Source organism: Alosa alosa, chromosome 4 (genome assembly GCF_017589495.1).
Source record: "Alosa alosa isolate M-15738 ecotype Scorff River chromosome 4, AALO_Geno_1.1, whole genome shotgun sequence".
NCBI lineage: Eukaryota > Metazoa > Chordata > Actinopteri > Clupeiformes > Clupeidae > Alosa > Alosa alosa.
In genome coordinates this window covers 19,341,723-19,360,612 of record NC_063192.1, presented here as the reverse complement: position 1 = coordinate 19,360,612, position 18,890 = coordinate 19,341,723, and the positions used below count along the sequence as shown (strand labels likewise).

The 18,890-nt window shown below is 42.5% G+C and overlaps 1 protein-coding gene across 2 annotated transcripts in view; it reads left to right on the top strand.

Moving 5' to 3' along the window:
• The first annotated feature begins 1,699 nt into the window (after positions 1–1,699).
• ephb2a (eph receptor B2a) overlaps positions 1,700–18,890 on the top strand; it is a 58,440-nt gene continuing 41,249 nt past the window's right edge. For both annotated transcript variants that reach the window (XM_048240298.1, XM_048240297.1), the window contains exons 1-3: positions 1,700–1,833; positions 13,648–13,712; positions 13,986–14,670. In XM_048240298.1, the coding sequence (XP_048096255.1) occupies positions 1,734–1,833; positions 13,648–13,712; positions 13,986–14,670 (850 nt within the window). In that variant the 5' untranslated portion in view covers positions 1,700–1,733. The remainder of the gene's footprint in view (positions 1,834–13,647; positions 13,713–13,985; positions 14,671–18,890) is intronic.

Sequence of the window (18,890 nt, the reverse complement as noted above, 5' to 3'; positions counted from 1 at the left end):
GGTCAAGTAGGCCTATGTCTGAATTATTTTAATTGAAGAAGAAAAAAAACATATCAGACTACTTAGGCTACTATAGTGAATGAGTAGTAACACAAGTTAAAGTGTCTGGTTTTGACTTGGTTTTGAAGTCCTGGTCAGACAAAAGAGACAAAATTCCCTTTACAAATGAATTCATACTCAAAGTCAACTAGAACAAAGCAAACTCTTTCACCACGCTAAGTAGGTGGCCGCTGGCTTTTCAGCAGGATGTTAATAGTTAGGGGTTAATTCGCGCATTATAAGCCACTCAGACCGAAATGCTGAGTGGATTTTCTCAGGTTGAGGTCAGAGATCATGTGTACACTTGTGAAAAAGCAGGCCAGTTTTCTCTGTCTGAACGTCTTAAACGGTCTGTCAGTAATGGTCGTCCGCGGCTGTCAAAGCTGGACGAAGATAATTTGATTTACATTGATTTGTTGTGTGATATAGGGTGAGCGACCAACACGAGTAGCTGCCAATTCCACTTTAGCTTTCTAACTCAAGATGGCAGTATTGACACAAAAGAGTGGCTGTTAGCCTGATTTGGTTAGAACATTGGTTCCCAAAGTCTGGGTCGCGACCCACAGGTGGGTCGTAGGAGATTTTATTGGGGTCGCCAGCATAGCCTAGTGACAATTTATGTTGTGTAATACCCCTATCTTATACCTTATTTAGCTTAGGAAAGCTAACAGCTTTCTGTTAGGATCTAGTTTGTTAACTACCACAGTCATGAGTTGGGTCGCGATAGTCTGTCATTTTTAAAAAGTGGGTCCCCAGAAAAAAGTTTGGGAAACACTGGATTAGAAGGCGCAAGAGATCCACGTAGCCTATGTTTGAAATTAAGTGGATGGCTGCTTCGTATTTCTGTTCTTATTAGTTTGGGATTATTCGTTCCGTCCTTATTTGTTTACTAACAACTATCTTAAATGTGTAGCCTATTATGAATAAACATTATGCTGTAACCAATCCACTGCTCCGTTTCTGAAATTGGCACGTTCTGATGTGGAACTCTGAAGAACTCACTGCGCAGACAGTTTCGTAATGAGTTATGATCATACTTTTCACATTTGATGAGTTATGAGTTGATCAGTTATAATCATACTTATTCTAGTTGATGATTTATTGAGCCATTTTACGTTTAACTCTTCAGAATGATGGTCTCCTTGTTCAGTTCTATAACCTCCTATCTATTTATTTCCTTTCCAGGCTTTTTAATTATTATTTATATATAGCGCAACTCTATTTTATTGCATAGTTATAACAATATAATAGAATGAAAATGCTTCAACGTTGCAGTTTATTTTCAACCGAAAAAGTAATTTAAGGTTTAGTACTTCTTACTTTTATTTATTTACCCAATCATCAAAGTCATTATTATCATCTCCAGCATCATCATCTCACCGTCATCACTACTACCATTACCCCATTACCACCATGCAATTGAAATAGAATAAGACCAGCCGAACACTCAATCCAGTTTTTTATATTATCTCTCGTTTATAGCAATCCAAGGGTTTGTATGCTATTTGTGAAGTTGATCATGGTGCAACATATTTCTGGTGCAACACATTGCCCTCCCCCTCTTGTCTGATTGCATGGTTTCGTCCAAACTTGGCGTAGTCTACAGTAGATGTGTATTCATCCCACAAAATGTGGTTTATTCTGTTGGCTGTGAGGACTGTGTTTCTTCAGATGGCCCACTGGACGAATATCTAATGAATGACCGTTTTTTTTATATTCACTTTTTAAGAAATCCACTAGTTATGGATATCTTATATTTTTTATGGATATTACCTACTGTAATGGGTGTCGAAGGTAAGGGTGGAAGTATTTTGTTGAACATGTGAATGTGTCTTTTGAACTATCATGAAGTGGGCTAATTCATAGATTGTTATGGGATGTTGACCATCACCATTCAGCCTGTGCGAGCATTTTATATGCGTCCAAGGTTTTTTTTTTTTAACCCTTATTCATTAATGCATTATGCCGGGTTATTATCATTCTTTCCTCGAATTCCAGAGGACAAGTGTAACGTTACTCTTCTCTGACTTACATCATTTTCATCACTATGCATATTCATTTAGAATCACTAGATACTGCTTAGAATGCCTCCTAAAAACGCTAAATATGCACGAAAGCTTGGGGTTGTCCTATTCAAGCTTAGTGACACCAAGGACCAAGTCATGATTCCAATATCACAGCAAAAAGTTGCATTCGGTTGGCATATTCAGTTTTTTAAATTGTTGGTGCATCTAAAAAGTACGAGAGATCTCGGTCCGTGTGTATGTGTAATTGGTAACTTCAGAAATCTTTCGGTTAGTTTTCTTTTGCGATATTGCATCTCGACTCAGAAGTAGTCTAGACTCACTACGGTTATCCACACTTCTTCGAAAATGCTGGCAAGCTTAGGCATAGTAACAGATAATGGACTGTGCGTCTCCATGATCATCCAAGCACTTTATTTCAGAAGTAGGATATTTACGATTAAGAATTGTGTGTAGTTTGTGGTAAACGTTTGTTAGACATTTGTTTGTGAATACATTCACATCATTGACTGCACCTGCCGGTAGTCTACGGGGCCATTGTCTATCATGCCTATTTCGTTACTGTTATGAACGGAAATGCACGAAGGTGGCTTGATGATAATGGTGACCCATGATGTCAGTCCTCTATCAATCAACCATCACTTGTTTGATGAGACACCATAAGAAATGTACACATAGCCTAACGCAAAACTGAGTGGTAGCCTAGCTATTCCATATGCAGTGACAGAAGTCTATTGGACTACCTCTGCCTATAATAGCCTACATAGGCATAGGTATTCTGCACAGTTGTAAAGAACAGATCTAATTTAATAGATAAACGTGTTGCTTCCTGGCTCCTGCAAATGCCTTACTGCTAGGTGAGACATTCATTTATGAACGACTTGATATTGTAATAGCTGTATTTTTCAACATTCGATTAAAAAAACAAGGTATTTGCAGTTATATCTATAGGATCAATGGCTCTTGGCTTTTATATTTCTGCTCACATTTCCATGACCCTTAATTCACATGTAACAGGTATGGAAATAGTGACAGGCCTATGTCCAATTTTGCAACAGCTGTAGCCTACCTGTATGGTGTTGCTGACCTGGAACATAGGACTATTATTATTCTTCAAAGACCTGTGAATGAAGCCAGAAGGAGACTGAAGTTCTGAATAAGTTTGATCTGCTGCTCAGGTGTGGTAATGCCCAGACTTTGTTCTTTGCATAGTACATGAAACCTTTGCTTGGTTCATGAGACCTTAAAGTTACATCCAACAAAACAAGAAAAAGAGTGAAATATATTTTCACTGATTTTCAGGACCACATTTCACTCTATGTCCTTTTGACTGACAGTGTTGTGATTGAGTCATATCTTCCTCATAAATTATTGAGGCAACATCACAGGTGCATAAGCTGCTGCACTTCCACTTGGATTGAGATGCTGATCAGCCTCTTTGCTTTGTTAAATCTGTGTTATGGATTTCAAGAGGCCTGCAATTAAAGCCACTTATACCATTGTAATTGCCTAATAGAGGATTTCTGGTTGAAGTGGTGCAATTTGGTTATACTCCGGCAGAAGGCCCACATCCCCAAAATATGTGGCAAATTACCCGTCATCAGCCAGACTGTATGACTAATTAGAAGGGTTCTTTTGTTTGTGTGTTGGTGGACATTTCTGTGAGCCAAATGCATAATCATGTTACCTGAAGAACCTTAATGACGCTGTCATTAATCCACAAGTGGAGGCCCACTTGATTTACAGCGTCTGCAGCAATTGGTGGCACATGCTGTGAGTGACAGATCTTAGCAGGAGCTCTCATAATGTATCTCACAGTGTATTGACTAGATGCACTCCTACCTGTCATTGTGTGGAGGTTTACTTATTTTCTAGCTAATTCTGCTATTTTTTTTTTTTATTAAATTAAGCACACAATGTAATGAAACACACATGGCAAGTAAATGCATATGACTTGTCACTAACAGTGCATTCTTAGGTTTTTAGCTTCTTTTTTTATCTAAAAACTGTGTTAATGTAGCCTAGAGCTTATGGTTGTTCCAGACCAACCGTGCAAAGATATGACTGATGGCAAATGACAGAAGGTATGGCAGAGGGTATTCTCAGCTACAACCTTTTTAGGGAACATGTCAAAACCTTATGGTAGAACTTATGGTAGAACTCAAGAACAACGTAGCGTTAAGAAGGTTTGGGGAAACCCAACCCTGTTGTGTAGTGTATGATGGTGGTGATGGTAGTTGTGGTGGTGGTGATGGTGGTGATGGTGGTGGTGGTGGCATGTGATCATGTAGTGTGTGGGCGAGCGCGCTGGGCACATGTGACGTCTGTCAGCCCTGTCTGGCCGCCGCTCCCTCTCCCGTCCCTCTCGATTAGGAGCAGGACCTTCCCCCCTCTGGCTCCTCTGCCATCTTTCCAAGACTTTATGTAAGCAGGGCAGACCCTGACCGATTTCAGGCCGGTCCGACTGCACCGATTGTCCCCTTGTTCAGCTCTGCAGAACATTATAGCATGGTGAACAGAGGATGTGTGTGTGTGTGGTATGTATATGTGTATGTTTGTGTGTGTGTGTGTGTGTGTGTGTGTGTGTGTGTGTGTGTGCATGTGTGTACGCGGTGCATGTGCTGCAGCGCTTTGTGTGTGTGTGTGTGTGTGTGTGTGTGTGTGTGTGTGTGCATGTGTGTGCGTGTGCATGTGCGTGTGCGTTTGTGTGTGTGTGTGTGTGTGTGTGTGTGTGTGTGTGTGTGTGTGTGTGTGCATGTGTATACATGAGTGTGTGTGCGCGTGCGCGTGTGTGTGCGTTTGCGTGTGTGTGTGTGCGTGTGTGTGTGTGTAAGCCCCAGGTGTAGACTTCAGGGTAATTACTGCTGAGTGTCTCATTAGTCCAATGCTTCATAATACCTGTCCATTTGGAGATGAGAAGAAGATCCTAATCACTCTCTATTTACACTGTAGAAAACACACCGAAAGCAGGAGTGTATTTTAGCAAACAAATTCATCCTCAAACAATGTAATGGTGCAGTTAGCTGTGTGGTGAGTAGGAAAATAACATAATGGGATTTTCAAACAGGGAAACTGAGGGGGAGATAGTGAAAAAGTGTGTGCCCAGAAATTTTTATTTATTTTTTTTTCAGGAAAAAAGGACAATGTCTGACAGCTATCGCACGTTGTCAATTCATATACAGAGGGGGTTTATATGAGTAATTTCTTGAGGAAACTGTCTCACATTGTGGCATTTCACTTCTTTGCTTCTGGGGAAAAACTAGCCTATTGTATTTTTATATGCCAATTAGAAGTTGATGGCCTTTTGTGACATGAACAATTTGTCAAATGTTCCCACAAATTGGTTCCAAACTCAGTCTTCTAGAGCAACAAAAGAAGAATACTTCAAAGCTCTTAATTTTCACTGTTTAAAAGCCCTAGGAACCATTGTAAACACAGACTTTGTTGAAATCATTGTAATAAAATGAGAGAAACGATACATCCTGCAAGAGCTAGCATCATTGTAAAGTGCTGATTTGTCTTTCAAACCGCACTTCAAAAATGCCACTACGTTTATGTGTGTGATGCACTTGTTGGATCAACCTTTGAAACTAAAACAAAAAAGAGCACCAAAATAGCCCATAATACCCATTAAACAGAAAATATCTTTTTTAAAACCATGTCAGCTTTTCACACATGGGTCACTTTCGGGCAGATTTATTCAGGGCTGTAGTGAAACCATTACATAAATCTGTCCAAAAATCTGGCATGATATCACTGGGAAGCTGGGTGAAAAATACTACAAATTTAATATCCAGAATTAGTTTTTTCCCTGTAGGAACAGAATGTGGGTCATTTGCACACTGTGTACACAGTAAACCAAACCACAGCTTTCCAACCAGCGCCTACAGTGTGACATAAATTTAGGCTGGGTTTGATCTCAATTTGACCCATCAGATACTGCCTGCATAGGAGTGAATGGTATCAGTCTCCAATCCAATCAATAACCAGTGATGCAGCTGCCAGCACAGTTCTGATGCCCAATTGGGGATAGCCATATTAAATATTGAGTATTAAATAAGTGACCTACTTCCACTTTGCCCCATGGTGAGATCTGCAGTATGTATCTTCAGTGTCAGTAACATTATAACCTAAGAGCATACCATCATTGACAGATACATCTATTTTCAGTCTTTTTCTTTTTTACCAAATCTATTTATCACCAGAGGAAAATGAGAGGTCACATATATTTGTATACTTTATTTCTATTGAGCACTCAGAAGGAATTGATATGTAGTTCCATTATAGGTTCCATACGGGAATTAAATGTCAGAATTATTTTTTGTATTGTTGGAATTTGTGGTTATGTATCACCATCAAAAGGGTTTGGTCCAAGTAGCTGTTCTATAATATCAGAAAACTTTGCATGTGTTGCTTATGACAAACACACAGAACTTTACTGTATACTGCATTTGCTAAAGGTATTGTCTGGACTGTAGTAATTTATGTGTAGAGGTTATTACTTCACAATATATGCTGTTTCTTTCATTATTATTATTATTATTATTATTATTATTATTATTATTATTATTATGATAGGTCAATCTTGATGTGTTATGTAGAGAGTAGGTTTCTTTGGAACTGGGAACACTCAGTTTCACTCAGTTCTCCATTCTATATACGCTGTTAAGGGCCGTTCACACCAAGAACGATAACTATAACGATAACAGCAAGCTCATATGAATAACGACGTCCACACATAAACTATAACTATAATAACATGAAGAACGATTTTAAGAACGATATAAGCTGACAGCCAACCAGAATCCATCAAATATTAGCCATCACATTCATCAACACTAAGAGAGACTTTCCTTATCGTTGGTCAGTGTGGACGCTTTTATTGTTATAGTTAAAGTCATCGTTCCTGGTGTGAACGGCCCTTTAGAATATATTTTGCATTAGTGTAGAGAGTATTCATGGAAAGTCTGGGCTTCTAAGCTTATGAACAGAAAAAGAAGGCATTTTCCCCCAACCGGTGCCATATCCGGTGCCATAACCCTATATGAAATGTAGGAGATAGAGTAGGAGTGAGAGTATATTAAGTGTAAGATAGGAGGTAGAGACTTTATACTGAAGTTTTTAGGAAAGGAAATGACATCCTGAAATATTCTAATGTTCTAACATTGGTCTGCATTGCATATTGCATTACAGTACATCTGAGTAGCCATCTTCTCAGTTGTTTTATCCTGCCTGGTCTCAATGCTGTGACCTTAATCACTAGATAGTGGATAGTATTACCTATAGTTTTAAATCCCTGATAAGAATGTTTCTGTATAGTGTAAGCTGATTTGAGACTTTCACAAATCGTGACCAAAGCCAGTGCTGATGTGGGTTTGTGTTGTTCCCTGTTTGTAGACCCTTTCAACGGCATAAACAAACAGGTGCGTTCCTAAGGCATTTCTGGAGGCACAGGAAACAACATTGAGTTAATGGTAACTTGGGGACAAACAAAAAAAAAAAACAAGTTTTAAAGTCAACATTTTGTAGAGTATTAAGCTAAAGTCTGATTCATTTTAATTTCAAAGTATCTGCGTTGGTTTTAAATGTTTCAACTGGAAACCCTCTAGAAACAGATTGAAAGGTTTTATACAGTTAACCAATAGAAGACCCTAACAATGGCAATAGTTTACCTCTTTTTTCTAGACGTACTGACACAAAACCCATAACACTCATTGTGGCCATGCAGCCCTTAGTGCTCCTGCATGTGGATGTGCTGCTGAATGCGGTGGACAGGTTGTGCCGGGCAGACGAAGTCACCCAGTGTGGCTTCCTCAGCCCCTCGGCCCACATCGACATGGTAATGAGAGTCATGGATTGGGTTCTGTGGGGATTAGGCCAGGACATGTGCTTTCTGACTAGATGGGTCGAGCTTCCTCTGTGCACTGATACCACAGTAGTGCACAATGCAAAGTCAGGGCTCAGGGTTGGCATTGAGACACTGAGATGTCTGGTGCAATGTTGACGTTACAATCTTGTTAGATTTCTTTGACAAGTCACAATGGCAGCCTTCTTTGCCACACACCTCTTATTGTTTACAGTGGGGCTTGAGTTTGTAATATAAAAATAGTACTGCATTAAACAAGTCTGAAGTACAAACAAGTAAGAGGTATATATTGTTATACTTGTTTAATTCAGTACATTTTTTATATTAATTCAGTACTATTTCATTCATGCATTCATTCAACCATTGCTTTCATTCTTTAGAGTATAATTGAGAGTAGCTGTCATTTTTAAAGTAGCGGAGATACAACAGTAAACATATAATACAGAGAGCCAAGCATGACCTATTATACAGTCAACTAACAAATAATAAATAAAATGAAATACATAATTAATGGTAATGAATAAATCAGGTGAATCTAAAAGCAATTGAAATAATCAGTTAAAACAGGTACAGTTCAAGAGGCGAGTGTTAGTGATTAGAGATTTGAACTGCCACCAGGACAATTTTAAGAGTGTGTTGAATGTTATGCCCGGAAGTGGGGACCTTAAAACAAAAAGCTGATTTTCCTAACTCTTTTTAAGCTACCTTAAGCGTAAGGTAATTAATTATTGGAGCGAGGGTGGCGAGGTAGGGTGGAACTTCTCAAATGTTGGCCTTAGAAATAAACAGCAGCTAGTGTCCACTTCGTCTCTCTGTTAAAGATAGCCAACCAACTAGACCATAAAGTGCACAGTGGTGAGTAGCTGGCACTGGTAATGAATTTTATGGCAGAATGATAGATTGAGTCTAATACCTAAAGAGAGGAGAGAGCAGTGTTTCTATAGATCATATCACCATAGTCTAACATAGGCACAAAGACGCCTCAACAATCCTTTTTCTGTAGAACATTGGTGAGCTTGATTTATTTCTGTATAAGAAACCAATTTAGATTACTATTTAACTTACACTGTGAAGTTGGGCTGGCTCTGAGTCTCAAGAATTCCATTAGTATAAATGATGTTGCATCTTTATCAAGTATGTGACAATGAACTTGAAACTTGAAAGGTATTACCTCACCATATCACACCTATGGCCAGTTGCTGTTACTGCTATTTATAGAATGTCATTGCAATGTGTTTGTTAGTCTTTCAGTCTCATTTTGCTTGGAATATGAACTTGCCTTATGTGCTTTTTACAGCATGTAGGCTATTGGTAAGCAGCACACACATTGTGAAAATCATTGCATCACTATCTGTGGACTGAGGACTGGTGGATCCTAAGTGACACAACTAGAGCAATAGAAATCAGTTAGTTTCCGTTATTGTCATCAAGTTGTGTGTTGAGTTTATGGAGCAATCAGTACATGCATACGTCAGGCCTATAGAGTGGAACATACGGACCCGCTCATCACATACTGTAACCTTCATGTTGGTCAATCTCATTGTGAGGCACAACAGCACATACACACACACACACACACACACACACACACACACACAGAACAGAAAACAGAGACTAATACACACAAACAGAGACATACACACACAATGCATTTTTCAGTATATTAATGAAAATCATATGACCCAAAAAAAAACCAAACCCAACAATTGTTTTGCACTTTTCTTCCACAAATAGAATTTTGCCAGAAAGAGGACATAGTTTGTGAGGGGTGTGTTACTTGCTTCTTCATGTCATGTTTGATCAAAGCATGGAGTGAATTAATTAACTCCACATGAATTATTCAACATGTTTCAAGTGTAATCTATGAGGTTTTGCTATGCCTGCTTTCCTCAGAAGCTAAACTAAGCTACACTAATGTTGAATGATGTTAAACTAGTTTTATTTTTGATTGACTGACACTGTGACTTAAATGAGATCTTTGCAAGGGATGTTGTACCTTAGCAAGACCTTAGCAGGAAAAAAACATGTGCTTCTAAAATTCTTTTTTATCTTTGTTTTTCTAGAATTTGAATAAAAATAAATTTTAATACCCTGAACATAGAGAAGGGCTTATTTCTGAAATCTGTTCAAAATATTAAGTATGTTTGGCAAGTTTGTTTTACAAGATTATTTACCAATGACTTCCTTCTGTTGAATAATAGTTAAGATTGTGTGATTTGACAGTTCATCAATTCCAGTTCAACACATAACATCCCTGTTCATGTCATTGTTAGTTTTAGCAATGAAGATCAAATTTGTTTACCCTATGTAGGCAACCAATGCAATTGGACGACATTGCATTATAGACATTGCTTACTTCAGTGTGCTGTTGACAATATGTTTCCAACGATCTCATTTGGTCATCTTGGTCATCTTTAATTTCATTATTTCATCGTGTGTGTCCAGTTGTCCGTGTTCATTAAGCATGTGTCCCCGTGTGTGTGTGTGTCCAGTTGCCTGAGTGTTCCCATTTGTGTGTTCATGTGTCCCCATGTGCACTTGGGTGATGGAGGGCAGCAAGCCAGAAAAGCTCTCCCATCTCAGGCCATTTGTGTGTGTGTGTTTGAGTGAGTGGGTCTGTGAGAGAAAATGACTGTACATATATGACAATCTGTTAGGATGTGTGTGTGTGTGTGTGTGTGTGTGTGTGTGTGTGTGTAGGTCTGTACGTGTGTGTGTGTGTGTGTGTGTGTGTGTGTGTGTGTGTGTTCATGTCTGTGTGTGTGTGTGTGTGTGTGTGTGTGTTCATGTCTGTGTGTGTGTGTGTGTGTGTGTGTGTGTGTTAGTGTGTAGCACTCTGCAGTAGCTGAGTGTCCAGCCTCAGCTGCTCCAGAGGAGCCCAGCTCAGCCTCGGTCCCCATCCCAGCTTGGGCATCCTTCCCCAGCCAGTCTCCCACCCTCTCTCCATCCCCTCCTCTCTCTCCCGCCCCTCCATGTATCAGAATCACTCACAACATGGGTGACACACAGCACAAACAAAAGCTGGAATGACAAATAAAAATGTAGGTGTGTGTGTGTGTGAGAGAGAGAGAGAGAGAGAATGAGTGAGTGTGTGTGTGTGTGTGTGTGTGTGAGAGAGAGAGTGAAAGAGAGAGAGAGAGAGAGAGAGAGAGAGAGAGAGAGAAGTTGCGTCTTGGCACGCTGACCTAAAATCCAGAGGAGACTAGCACAAACGTTTCCCCCGTGGGATTAATCCAATGTGGCGCTCAGAGCGTGGCGCAGCCTGTAAGGATTATATGAGCTGGACTTGGGCTCCCGTTGGCCTACTTTTCATTCCGAATATCGAGAGAATGAGGGGAGAGAATGAGCGAGCAAGGAAGGGAGTGAGAAAGTGCAAGTGAGGGAGAAGGACCCAGAGTGCATGTGTGTGAGTGTGTGACAGAGAGAGGGAGAGGGAGGTAGAGATGAGAAAGGGAAGAGAAGGTCTGATAGAGGTGCAGATAGAGAAAGAGAGGAAGAGTGTCCTGTCTGTTTTGCAGGAATGCATGGACAGATGGAGTGGGGGTTAGTTCAGTTTCTCAGTCATTAGATCCACGATGAAAAGGGAGGAGGAGGAGGTATAGCCACAACTCTTCCCGTTCAAACAGCAAACATCCACATTTAAAGGTACAGTCTGCTATTCTGGTGCAAGGTTGTCGATGTTTGACATTCACAGCCAATCATATGGAGCCTCTTTCTCTTGTGATCCTGAAGGGAAGTGTTGATTGGCTTCAATAGTGTACGTATGTCTCAAACTGAGACACTTTATTTGTGTTCCAACCAGGACGGGGTACAATATCAAAGTCTTTTAAACAGACAAGCAGAACAGACAGCTATAAAACCTTGCAGAGCAATTTGCTGAATTTGACAGAAATGTGTTGTATTACAAATCACAGACTGAACCTTTAATTCATTAATCAGATTGGTACGGAATAACTTTGTTCCTCTAAACTCACGTTACCTACCCACAATCCATAACCTATTCCACATTGTTTCATAACCATAACCCCACACACACATACACACACCACGACAACGCAATGCTGTTTGACTCACATACACACACAGCCACTCCACTGTCACCGCTGGGTAGGGCCACGCTTTTTCTGCTAGCTGCAGAAGCTCCTGAAATATAAATGAGACACTTAAGAGCTGGGCCTGTGTGGAGCCAGTGTTTAACATGGATCTCAGGGCCAGCTTGGCACACGGGCTGCCTTCCATTGGCGGAAGCCTCCTCTCTACACTCCCAGATCCCTGGGACGTAAGGGCCACATTTGTGCCCACAGCCACGTTCTCGGGCTGTTTGTCTCTTATGACAGTGTACTGCACAAGCCCTTGTAGTCATCTTTTACTGTTGAGTCTGTTAAGAGTAATGTGTGAGTGTATGATAATCACTTCAATTCAAAAGGTCACACATTGGTGCCTTCATTTATAGGGAAAGACATGATTTGTGAAATGGTGTCACTAGCTTTCTACATCAACTCAAAATCTTCCCTCCGGATATTTTATGCAAGCGTTCTTTGCAATATTTAAAATGAAGCTGGGAGAATTATGGTAGTTCCTTTCTATTATTGTTCTACATGTGACTGTGACTGAGCCTGCGGTTGAGCACATTAAGTCATAAGAAGGAGCCATAGTTATGTATGTATTTATTTATTTATCCTTTGTTTAACCAGGGTAGTTACATTGAGACACACGTCTCTATTCCATGTGAGCCGTGGCCACAAAAGGCAGCACCTAGTTGACTCATCTAGAAGGACAACAGCTGATGTAGATGATAATGACCAAGCAGGTGTACTCATACATCTCCTCCCAGGTCTTCTCCTCCACCCGTTCCAACTCGATCCACCCCCCCCCCCCTTTAGTCATGCACACTCATACATCTCCTTATCTTCGAAAGCTGCACCAGATCTTATCTTCGAAAGTTACAACTCGATTCAACACTCCTGACTGAAAGCCTCATGGCTTCAGCTCCCAACCAACTTTCAGCTGCCCAACCAACTTACAGCTGCACTCCCCCCCCCCCCCCCCCCCATCACCGACTCATCAAGTCCGCCTTAGTACTCGAATATGGCCGGCTGAATAATTGAATACGTGTCGGACGACATGGGCGTTTTTAGAGGGATCCTTGTCCTACTTGCTCGTGGAGGGAGGCGGTGGCGGGGGACTCTGTGAGGGAGGGTGCGGCGGTGGCGGCACCAGTGGCCCTCGTCTGGACACTGGGCAGTTATAAATGGCCATGGCTGTGGCTGAGAGGGAGAAACAGATGTCAGGAGACAGGGCGATCCATCATCCCCACAGTGGCACACCTCTGATCTACAGAGGGCCCCGCTTACTGCCGCATATTAATAACAGCCAGAAGAAGGAGGAAGGCACAGCATGTTTCCTTATCGACCCATTAAAGCGACCCAATATTATTCCACACGGTGCTTTTCTCCGAGCTGTAATCACCATTTTATTTTGCCGCCTGACCAGCTGATAATAGACCATAATCACTCTTCAGGTCTGGAATGACATCAGTTCTTTTTATGTATTTAATTAAAGCTGAATTGTAATGATATAAATGACAGGGGCCAAGCAGTTGACGTAAAGGGGGGAAGGGGGGGGTCACATTACAGCAGACTGATTGATCGGTGTTGGTGTAGCATATCAATTTATTTGTGTAACCTAATGATTTTTTTGTTCCTCTCCTCTCTGCAGAGATTTTAATGGACTCAACAACAGCCACAGCAGAGTTGGGCTGGACTATATACCCGTCGTTAGGGGTGAGTCATATTGGGATTAGGGCAAGGATTATACCCATCAGTGATCATGTGAGATCATCAGAGGGGATCATTAGATCCCCATCAACTGTAGATATGTTGCCGATTTTTTAAAAGAGATGAACGCACAATACAGAGTGCTGTACTAAATCCATATTTCCTCCCAGTGCCTGTCAGACAAATCCTTAGTGTTTTTACCGTGTGTGTTATGCATGATGATTATGCCCCATCTGTTGAGTATAACCGAGGGCTCTTCTTGCTTTCCTTCCTCGGCAGTGGGAGGAGGTGAGCGGCTACGACGAGAACCTGAACACGATCCGCACCTACCAGGTGTGCAACGTCTTCGACACCCACCAGAACAACTGGGTGCGTACCAAGTTCATCCTGAGGGGGGGAGCCCAGCGCATCCACGTGGAGATCAAGTTCTCTGTGCGCGACTGCAGCAGCATCCCCAACGTCCCCGGCTCCTGCAAGGAGACGTTCAACCTCTACTACTACGAGGCCGACTCGGACATCGCCACTAAGGTGTCACCGGCCTGGATGGAAAACCCCTGGATCAAGGTGGACACCATCGCCGCCGACGAGAGCTTCTCGCAGGTGGACCTGGGCGGCCGTGTCATGAAGATCAACACGGAGGTGCGCAGCTTTGGCCCCGTCTCGCGCAAGGGCTACTATCTGGCCTTCCAGGACTATGGCGCCTGCATGTCCATCATTGCCGTGCGCGTCTTCTACCGCAAGTGCCCGCGCGTGGTTCGCAACGGCGCCGTGTTCCAGGAGACGCTGTCCGGCGCTGAGAGCACCTCGCTGGTGGCGGCCAGGGGCACGTGCATACCTAACGGAGAGGAAGTGGATGTGCCCATCAAGCTCTACTGCAACGGCGACGGCGAGTGGATGGTGCCTATTGGCCGCTGCATGTGCAAGTCGGGCCACGAGTCGGTGGGGAATGGCACGGTCTGCAAAGGTAACGCTGCTTCATCTCATATCATATTCAGTAGGGCAAAACTGCACCTTCCCTCTATTATGTACCAAACCCCAAACAGGGGCACATGCATTCACTATCATTTTAACTTGATTGAGTTGAATGGCAGGTTTTAACAGGCAAATAGAACTATTACACCATTGACACAGCAAATATTCAGTTAATAACCACATGTAAAATCCATAAGTATAGTCATGTATTAGATGTAGTAGTAGTAGCAGCTGCATCTTCCTGATGAGCGGAGTGAATGGCAAAGAAGCGAGCTAATATTTTACTTTTGTGGGTGATCATGTGTAGATGAGTGTGAATAATCAGCAGCATGGATGTTTTAATGAAGGCCTAGGCCTCAGTAGGGAGCTTATTTTGGATTTGTTGATGATACTGATCTTGATTAGGAGATCAGCAGTCAGTGCTTATACACTGCCGTGGCTTTATAAATTATGACTGAGAGTATAAAAATAGCATCACATTTTCTATTCTAAAAAAAAGCAAACCTTGAATAACATGTGATTCATTAAATATGACATTGCCATTCTGGTTCTGCCATGCATATATTAAATAATACAGACCCTTAGTATGTAAGAGAGATGGATATAGGCAGGGGTTCATGTCACAATGTTTGGAATGTCCAGCACATTAGATATGTAAGGTTAACATGGTTTCCACTGGCCACTAATGTGACGATATCTGATCCATATGCCTTTTCCCAGACTAATTGGATAGAAGGGACACAGTGTCCTGTCTTTGTAAACACCAGGATGTGTCACGCCGCCGTGCCAGGGTAAAGACAGGCCCCGCAGACATGCAGCATTCACTCGCTCACACTGAAAAGAATTCAGTGGGCATCTGGCCATGATATTTCTCTTTCTTTTCCTCTGTTTCTCTCTCTTTCTATAAGTCTCTCTCTCTCTTTCTCTCGCTCATTTTCTCACACAGTCTCCCTCTCTCTCTCTTTCTCTCTCTTTCTATCAGTCTCTCTCTCTCTTTCTCTCTCTTTCTATCAGTCTCTCTCTCTCTTTCTCTCTCTCATTTTCTCACACAGTCTCCCTCTCTCTCTCTTTCTCTCGCTTGCTCTCTCTCACAGTCTCTCTCTCTCACTCTCGCTCTCTCTCATACACACACACACACACACACATTCTCTTTTTGCCCTCTCTCTTTCTTTCTCTCTCCCCTGTCTATTTTTTTGCCCTTGTCTGTTCATGTAATGCTCATAGTTCACTTCCTTTGTCCATTTGATTTGGAGTAATGAATGCAGTGCCACATGCACACCCCAATGCATGCACGCACATGCACACACACGCACATGGGTACACACACACACAGCACACACACACACACACACAGCACACACACAGCACACACACACACACAGCACACACACACACACAGCACACACACACAGCACACACACACACACGAGAGGGAGAGGGAGAGGGAGAGAGAGGGTGAGATTGAAAGTGAGGGGAGACAGATCCCATGAATGCTAAAAAAAAAATACTGTTGTATACACAGTATACAAAGCAACATGCTCAGAATATAAAAAAATGAGGAGGTTAGAAATATGCCAAAGGGACCTTTGACAGCGTGATGAAAAGACCCCCCTCCTCTGTCAGTTTCTATACTGGCCAGGTAGGTGGGAATGAAAGGAGGGCTTTTTTGTGAAAAAATGTTTTGTTTTTTCGCCTTTTTTCACCCTTTTCTTCTCTGGTGACAGGCAGATATGATTACACTCCTGGAAAAGCGAGCTGAAACGCGGAAATGATTTGGGCAGTGTTCTCTAGAGCACTGTTGACAGAATATAAATTACTAATGTCTCCCCATCTGGGGGGGATGGAGGGGGGGTCGTGCGGCAGCAGGGGGGTTTGGGGGGGGGGGTTGAAGGATGGAAATCGGCAATATCCTGAGCGAACACGCGGCAGATTGTCTCTTTTATTTCCCCTGGTGTTAAGCCCCCGCACTGCCACCACTTTAATGACAGTACTAATTGCCTAATTTGGAGCGTGGACGGAAGCAGACTGGATGGGCACACACACGCACTCTCCCTAGCGGTTTGATTGAAATATCACACTCTCTCTCTCTCACACACACACACACACACACACACACATAGACAGTTACAGACACACACACAGACACGTAAGCACACAAAAAAAATCTAATGAATCTACTTGTGGCTTGTTATGGAGGATTTGCATGCGGACAAAGGGATTTGCAGATCAGACCGTAGGCGGAGAGATAGAGCCAGGCCTGATGATATCACAATGGCTTAATCGACCAGGAGCCGATCATGTGACCCTAATGGGGGAATATTTTAGGAGTAGGTCAGTGGCACAATTGCTGTCATTGTTGGCAGTCAATGAGACAGTGAGAACAAAACCCATGGATGGATGCTCTGAAATCACCTCCTGGAGAAAAGCACATCGTTGCCTTGGGACTCTGCCTATATTTAGGAATAGTAATAGAAATAAATTAGATTTCAGTTATATGAGCAAATGAATCAGGCAATTGTCAGACAATTTTCCTATTTTATTTTTGTGGAAGAGGAGGAGGGTAGTGGGTGGTTTGTCAAAAAGAAAGATCATGGTCACAAGCTAGCTTTCCTCCACCTAAACAAAATCTTTTCAGAATGACTCAGTTTGATTATAGCACCATTGTCAACTAGCATTGGCTCAACACTCTGTGTGAAGATGCCAAGGCCTCAACACCTAAGTGGAGGCTTAAGGTGGCAGTGTGGGGTGGGGGGCTCCCTTCAAAACAAAAAAGGCAGCTTTTCAAGGAGACAGGGATCCAAAGGATTCAAGGGATTCAATGAGTTTTGTTTGTCACACACATACTTAGAGATACAATGTAGTGAGTCTGGGGACAAAAGGAGCTCCCCACCTGCCCTATGATGGCTAGGTGAAAAAAGGAGACAGGATGAAAAGACATGATGCGGCGCAAGGACCTCTAATTTGCAAGCAAGCGTCTCTGTTTCCACTCTCATCGAGATTAGTGTATAATTAGAACTCAGCCCTTTGGCCTTCATACAGTGTCTGTCTAGGGAGAGGAGGGGGCTGCCAAATTTACGATTTCCGCACACAGCTAAGCATCAAACTCCTCCTCAGCAACCCCCACTACTGGTTTTGGTTGTGTTTTTATCACTAAAGATAAATTATGGTGTTTTGAAATAAACAACACCAGATTCTTGTGTTGCACCGTTGCCAGGGTTGCATATCATCGTAGGTGGGGGTTTGTTTTTCGTCTTCAGGATGTGGAGGCGGGATGTAGTGTAGCCTAGCATTAGCCCCTTTCTAAATTACTCAGCAGGAGGTTTGTGCAGGTCTCATTGTGTAACGTCTCCTGTTCCCGTTTGTGTGTTGTGAGGGCAAGGCGTCCGAGTCTCTAATCCCTGAAGTGCTCTTATGGCCTATGCAGATTCAGTTCAGATGCAGTCTTTCACAATGGTCTTTTACGATTGATCATGTCAGACTAGGCGATCAGAGAACCATAAATTCTTACTGCGTCTTGGTCGGGAGATTGGCCATATTACAAGATCATGCCATATTACAAGCTTATCATAGCCTACTCGTCGTGTGTCGTCTCTCAGCGGGAGTCGTCGGAGATTCCTCAAAAATTGTAACATGCTAGACTTTAAGTCGTTGAGTCGTGGATCGATAAATTGCCGGTCGTTGAATATGTTACATTACAAGTCGCATTCCTCCTTCGGCATCGTTCCTGACCTTTTATATTCGGGCACGACACTGAGAATTTGTCAGCTACAACAAAATCGGGCTGAAATTGTGTAATCTGCACAGGCCATTAGCTGGCCGCCCGTGCCTGCAGTAGCCGCTCCACAGAGTGTAGTGGTGTTTACTATGCGCACCTGGGCGGCCTGGTACACCACTGAGCGAGCATTGCAGGGCCTCTTAATATCTCCCTGGGCAGCCATCAACTGGTTAATGGACAAACACGGGCGCAGGGCACAGCTCGTCCGCGGACAAATCAAACACCTCAGCAGGCCGCTGCAGAACTCCCTCAGCACAGGCCTGGATACACGACTCTCAAGTGACCGATGTTGGCTCTTAGGGATGTGGTGTGCTTTGGGGTTTCCATGAGTACACACTAAGGTCCACTAAGTGACGTACATTTGATCATGAGAAGGTGTATGTGTGGCCCTGTGCAAAGGTTATCCGTGTAATTTTCTGTAATTTTTTGTGATGGTG